The sequence below is a fragment of the Diospyros lotus genome, chromosome 13 (assembly GCF_014633365.1).
Source record: "Diospyros lotus cultivar Yz01 chromosome 13, ASM1463336v1, whole genome shotgun sequence".
Classification (NCBI taxonomy): Eukaryota; Viridiplantae; Streptophyta; class Magnoliopsida; order Ericales; family Ebenaceae; genus Diospyros; species Diospyros lotus.
In genome coordinates this window covers 27286540-27292726 of record NC_068350.1, presented here as the reverse complement: position 1 = coordinate 27292726, position 6187 = coordinate 27286540, and the positions used below count along the sequence as shown (strand labels likewise).

Sequence of the window (6187 nt, the reverse complement as noted above, 5' to 3'; positions counted from 1 at the left end):
TGAAGGCAGATCAAAGACTTTTATAATAGGCTGTCTCTGACCCTCTGGATGCTAAGTACATGAATGCTGAGAATGTAACTTAAGCATCTACATGAATGCTGGCAATTAAAAGATACATCAATGCTGAAAATTAAAGAAAGCAATTAAAGGAAATAATTATGTATCTAATAAAGGAGCCAGATCAAGTGAATTGACTTGGCTCTTGGTCTCCATCTGATGGGCTAGACGAAAAGGGCCTGCTGGACTAGGCTTGTGATGGGCCTAGTCTGGTGGGCTTCATCTTGCTGGGTTAGGCTGGCCTTGAGTGGCTGCATTGTGGGTTGAGTCTGCAGGCTGATTGTTTGCTAAGGCCTGAAATGGCTTATGTTGGCTTAGCTGGTCCATTGGTTGGTAGGCTAGTGCCTCACTTGGCGCAACATGCTTCTCTTTGCTATCGGGATGCTGAGAACTTTCTCCAGTTGCGCCAACTCCCGGGCTACTGTTCGAGCTGGGCGTGTCACGAACCTCTAAGGCAGAGACTTGAGATCCTAACATTCCCCGCCCCTTTGGAAACATCTTGTCCTCAAGATGTCGATACGGAAACTGGTAGGCCAAGTACTCGGTTGACTCCCAAGTTTCTTCCTCTGGTGACATGTTCTCCCACTGAACCAATGCCTCGGGTGTCTTCTTCCGGTTCTTCTTGACCACACGATAGTCTAGGACCTGCAAGGGCTGGACTAGTAGTGTAGTGTCTTCGTTAAGCTCTGACAAGTCATGCACCACATCGGTTAAGTGGCTTACTTTGCGCTTTAGTTGGGAAACATGAAATACTGGATGGACTCGAGTATCAGCTGGCAAATCCAACTTGTATGCAACCTTCCCAATCTTCTTCAAAATCTTGTAAGGCCCGTAATAGCGATACCCAAGCTTCATCTTGGCTGCAAGTGTGACGCTTTTTTGCCTTCATGGTAGCAGCCTAATATAAACCAGGTCTGCTTCTTGGAAATGTCGGTCTTATAGCCCCTAGTCATAGTAATTCTTCATTCGGGTCTGCGCCTTGGACAAGTAGGCTTTCAGCTCCTCTAGTAGCTCATCTTGATCTACTAGCTCTAGGTCCACAGTGTCCATCTTGGAAGACTGCAGTGTGTAAGACACCAATGTAGGTGGTGCTCGCCCATACACTCCTCAAATGGGCTGCGGCCCAAAGACTGATGGTAAGAGGTGTTATACTAGTATTCTACCCATGCGCTTCGATCGGCCCATGTGTGCGGGTTACTTTGTGAAAAGCACCTCAAGTACTGCTCCAAGGTTTGGTTGGTTACCTCTGTTTGACAGTCGGTTTGTGGGTGATAAGAAGAGCTTGCTGATAGTTTGGTCCCCATTGTCTTGAAGAGCTCCTTCTAGAAATGGCTAGTGAAAATTTTGTCCCTATCTGTCACGATGGTTCGAGGTAGGCCGTGCAAGCGGACCACTGTTTGCATGAATACTCTTGCAACAGACTGTGTAGTGAAGGGGTGCACGAGGGGTATAAAGTGGGCATACTTGCTAAGTCTGTCAACCACGACAAGTATAGAAGAGTACCCTTGTGACTTTGGCAGTCCCTTCACAAAGTCCATACTCAGGTCTTCCCAAATCTACTCTGGCATGGGCAATGGTTGCAATAAGCCACTAGGTTGAGTCGAGTCACTCTTGGCGTGCTGGCAAGTGTCACACTCTGCCACATGCTTGGCAACCTGTTGCTTCATGCCTTCCCAATGGAAAAGTCGATTGAGTTGCTGCCAAGTGCGGTATACTCCGGAATGTCCTCATTCCCTTGAGTTATGGAAGTGTTGCACAAGGATGGTGCGCAGATCGTTAGCATCTGGCACGTAAGCTTTCCGTCGGTACAACAGTAGCCCGTTGTGATACTCGTAGTCACTGACTGTCTCGCTGTCTTTGTTGGCCTCAATCAAATCCTGACTGCGCTGGTCAGTGGCTAATGCATCTTTGATATGTTTCCAAATTGCCTAATTTAGCCCTGTGATAGGTAGTAGCTAAGGGTTATCATCTCATCTAGACAAGGTATCAACAACCTTGTTCTGCGCCCCTAATCGATAAAAAATTTCATAGTTGTACCCCATCAGCTTTGCCACCCATTTCTGCTGGCCTGGGGTCACTATGCACTGCTCCAATAGATGCCTTAAAGGCTGCTGGTCGGTCACAATTTTGAATCGTTGCCCCAACAGGTAGGGTCTCCATACCCTCACTGCCTCAATAACTGCCAACATCTCCTTGGCGTGGGCAGACCATGTGGTTTTGGCTAGGCCAAGCGATTTGCTGAGGAAGGTTACTGGTCATCCTTGCTGCACCAATATACCAATGTTGCTGGCATCAGTGTGAATCTCGAACTGCTGTGCAAAATCTAGCATAGCCAAGACGAGAGTGCACGTCATGGCTTGCTTCAATGCTGCAAAGGCATGGTTAGCATCGTCTGTCCATTGGAACTTGTCTTTCTTGAGTAGCTGCGTCAATGGCCTAGCATTGGCCCCATAATGCTGCAGAAACTTCCTGTAGTAGCCTATAAGGCCCAAAAATCCGTGCAGTTGGGAAACATTCTTCGATTTTGGCCAAGACTGAATGGCAATAATCTTGTGTGGCTCTACCTTGACACCTTCAGGGCAGATCTTGTGCCCCAAGTACATCAACTCCGTCTGCCCAAAAGCACACTTGGACAGCTTGATGTAAAAACTCTCTCGGGCCAGTATGCTCAAGACTTGCTCCAAGTGCTGGTCCCTAGTCTTCGAATAAACCAGGATGTCATCGAAAAATACTAGCACAAACTTACGTAGCATGTGTTGGAAAATATGATTCATGGCCTCCTGAAAAGTTGATGGTGCGTTGCACAGGCCAAAGGGCATGACCATGTACTCGTAATGCCCATGATGCGTGCGAAATGTTGTCTTGTGTATGTCTCCCATGTGCATCCTGATTTGATGATAGCCTGCCCGCAAGTCTAACTTGGTGAAAATGGTGGATCCTGCTAGTTCATCTAGCATGTCATTAATAGCTGGAATCGAAAATCTATCCTTGATTGTGGCCTTGTTGAGTGCTCGGTAATCTGTACAGAAGTGCCATGTCCCATCCTTCTTCTTAACTAACAAAACTAGTGATGAAAATGGACTAGTGCTGGGCCGTATCAAATTTTTCTGCAGCATCTCCTTGACTTGCTTCTCAATTTCTGCTTTCTGATGATGGGCATAACGATAAGGAGCAACGTTGATGGGTTGCTCATCTAATAGTGGGATGTGATGATTGAAAGGCCGACTTGGTGGCAGGTTTGTGGGCTCCTGCACCACTTTGGGAAATTTGACCAAGACCGCCTGAACATCTGTGGGTAGCTGCGGTACATCAGTGGATTGAAATCTTTCGGATGCGCATGGCTGTGATGCTATCTATATAGCATAGCACTCACTGCTAGCCCTAATTAGTTTCTGCACCACATTCACCTTTACTGCTGTAGCAGTACCCTGCTGCATTGATAGACGAACCTGTCGACCCCCTAGGGTGAACTCCATGGACATCTGCTTGTAATCAAAGACAACTTTGCCCAATTGGGCCAACCACTGCACACCCAGCACTATGTCTACTCTAGCAAAGGTATGACATATAAATCTACAGTAACATAGATGTGTTGGATTTTAAGACTTACTACCATGCACTGCTGTGTGCATGCCAGACACTCCCTGCTAGCAACTCGCACCTCGAATGGCTCAATGGTGGTAGTCGGGATCTATAGCTTGTGGGCTACTTTAGTGCTGATGAAGTTGTGGGTCGAGCTGTTATCAATCAGCAGGCTAGCAACTTTGCCCTTGAGCATCGCTGTCACCCGCATCATTTGTGGCCCCATGGATCCTACCAGCACATGAAGGGACACCTCTGGCAGATCCTCAGCCTCTATCCCGCTGTTGGCTGCAGGCATGTTAAAGGACATTTGTGGGTCTGACTCTTCGTTTTTCTCCTTCTTTTGTGGGTCTTTTGCTTCGATCAGAAAAGATTGGGCCACCTTGCACTTGTGGCTTGGGGTGAATTTCTCATTACAGTTGAAACAGAGGCCCTGCTCGCACCTCTTTTGCATCTCAACCCATGATAGGCGCTTGACGCCTAGTGGTATGCGCTTGCTGGTTGTGGGTTGTGGCACAAGCGGTGACTTAGGCTTGGGTGCCCCAGAACTGGATTCGGCCATGGCAGGCCCTTTGTATGCCATTGCCTTGCGCGTGGTGCGCAGTTGATCATCTTTCAGCCGAGTAATATCAATTGCCTGGCGCATAGTGGTGGGTCGGTGAAGCTTGACTTCTGTAACGATGTTCGGAAATAGGCCCCCAATGAACGCCCTGATCAAGGCTTTCTCTGGCCAATCATCAACTTGTGTGGCCACCCTTTCGAATTCCCGCTGGTAGTCCCTCAAGGATCCTGTCTGGCGCATCTCTGACAGGACTTCATTATAATCCACAAAGCCTGTAGGGCCAAAATGAGTGCGTACCTCCTGTTCGAAATCCTTCCAACAAATGCTTTTGCCTTGGCTCTCATAGGTGCCTGACAGCCACTGCCACCAATGGCTCGCCTCGCCCTCAAGGTAATAGGCGGCATACTCCACCTTTTCCTTGAGGCTCATCTTTTGTGACATGAAAAATAAATTGGCCCGATTGAACCAAGAGATAGGATCCTCACCAGAAAATGTGGGAAATTGTAGGCGCGGTTTAAACGCTGGCCGGTTGGTGCCTGTGGGATTCCAATTGCTGCCTCGTCCGTCTATCTCAAATCCACCATCAGAGTCGTATTCAGACCTTTGGCTTGCTGATACAGTAGATCGCCTTCTGTGGGAAGATGAACGGCTACTACTGCGCCTTGGCGCCTGTTGCTGTTGCTGCTCCACCAGGATGGTCAGATTTTGTAGAGTTCGCTCCAATCGTGAGAATTTTTCATCCATGGTGTTGGCCATGTTCTCCAAATTCTTAATACGATCCTTGTGCGTCTGTCCTCTCGCCATTGTTGGATGACCGTTGGATAGACAACTTTTGAGAACGTCTTCCAAGCATCGAGCTTCGAAAAGAGACTGTGGGCAGACTCTCAACGAGAGCACCAATGATGGATGCCCTAGTTCCCAAAAGGTTGATTTTTGCCTAACTATCACAGGATAGAAGAAAGAAATCGAAAGTGTGAAGAACACTTTGGCTCATGTTGGCTTGGCTGGTGCCTCACTTGGCGCAACATGCTTCTTTTTACTATCGGGATGCCGAGAACTTTCGCCAGTTGCGAAACTCCCGGGCTGCTGTCCGAGCCGGGCGTGTCACGAACCTCTAAGGCAAAGACTTGGATTTCCCCAGGTCAACCATGCTTAACTTGTGAGTTCTTTGCTTGCATTCATCCCAAAAGGTATCCAGTTGGTGTTATTTCATTCCTTACTTATTCTCGATATATACTACCTTTCTCTGGTCTCTTGGGGTATTACACACATCATGTCATCATGGGCCCACAACCACAGGTTAGCTCAAGCTACCGCCTTTCGACGACTAGAAGTCCCGCCACACTTGTGAGCCTCTCAGTCACCCTCTAGGCAGTCGCCCTTTGGGCGACCGAGGTGGGATGAACTCAGTGCTAATGCACCACCGCCAGAGCCTCCCCCCCTAAGTGCGATGGCGCTCGTGGGCGTGAACCGTCTCAGGGGTGACAAAGGATAGTTCGGCTAAGGGGGTTCCCATAGACAGTGTCAAATGTTGACACATTTTTGTAACACCCCGCATCGAGCGATAGGAAGGTCCAGGATAACTTACCCTGATGGGCCTACGCGAACTTCCCAGGGGGGTCACCCATCCTTGAATTACCCCAGGTCAACTACGCTTAACTTGGGATTTTTTTGCTTACATTCAGCCCAAAAGGTATCTAGCCGATGTTGTTTCCTTCCTTACTTATTCTCAATATATACTACCATCCTCTGGGCTCTTGGGGTATTACACACATCGTGTCATCATGGGCCCACAACCATAGGTTAGCTCAAGCTATCGCCCTTCGACAACCAAGAGTCCCGCCACACTTGTGAGCCTCTTAGTCACCCTCTGGGTGACCGAGGTGGGACGAACCCGATGCTAACGCACCATCGCCAGAGGGGACAAATACCTTGCACACTGACTTGGGCATCGAAGTACCTTGTAGGGAAGGGTCGGTGGGTCAA

At 48.6% G+C, this 6187-nt stretch overlaps 1 protein-coding gene across 1 annotated transcript; it reads right to left on the bottom strand.

The window, feature by feature from the left end:
- Nucleotides 1-2312: 2312 nt before the first annotated feature.
- Nucleotides 2313-5005, bottom strand: LOC127788163 (uncharacterized). Its single transcript, XM_052316275.1, has 3 exons — nucleotides 3767-5005; nucleotides 3465-3581; nucleotides 2313-3356 (listed from the first exon to the last, which is right to left on the bottom strand). Exons 1-3 carry the CDS (start codon nucleotides 5003-5005, stop codon nucleotides 2313-2315), a joined length of 2400 nt encoding a protein of 799 aa, XP_052172235.1.
- Between the last annotated feature and the right edge of the window lie 1182 nt (nucleotides 5006-6187).

Excerpts from the sequence above, each read along its gene's own strand:
- LOC127788163 (XM_052316275.1), bottom strand. The coding sequence starts at position 5,005 with ATGGCGAGAGGACAGACGCACAAGGATCGTATTAAGAATTTGGAGAAC. Across the intron at positions 3,582-3,766 it reads ACAACTTCATCAGCACTAAA|TGGTTGGCCCAATTGGGCAA; the intron begins GTAGCCCACAAG and ends CTGGGTGTGCAG. Across the intron at positions 3,357-3,464 it reads GTACTGCTACAGCAGTAAAG|CTACCCACAGATGTTCAGGC; the intron begins GTGAATGTGGTG and ends GATGTACCGCAG.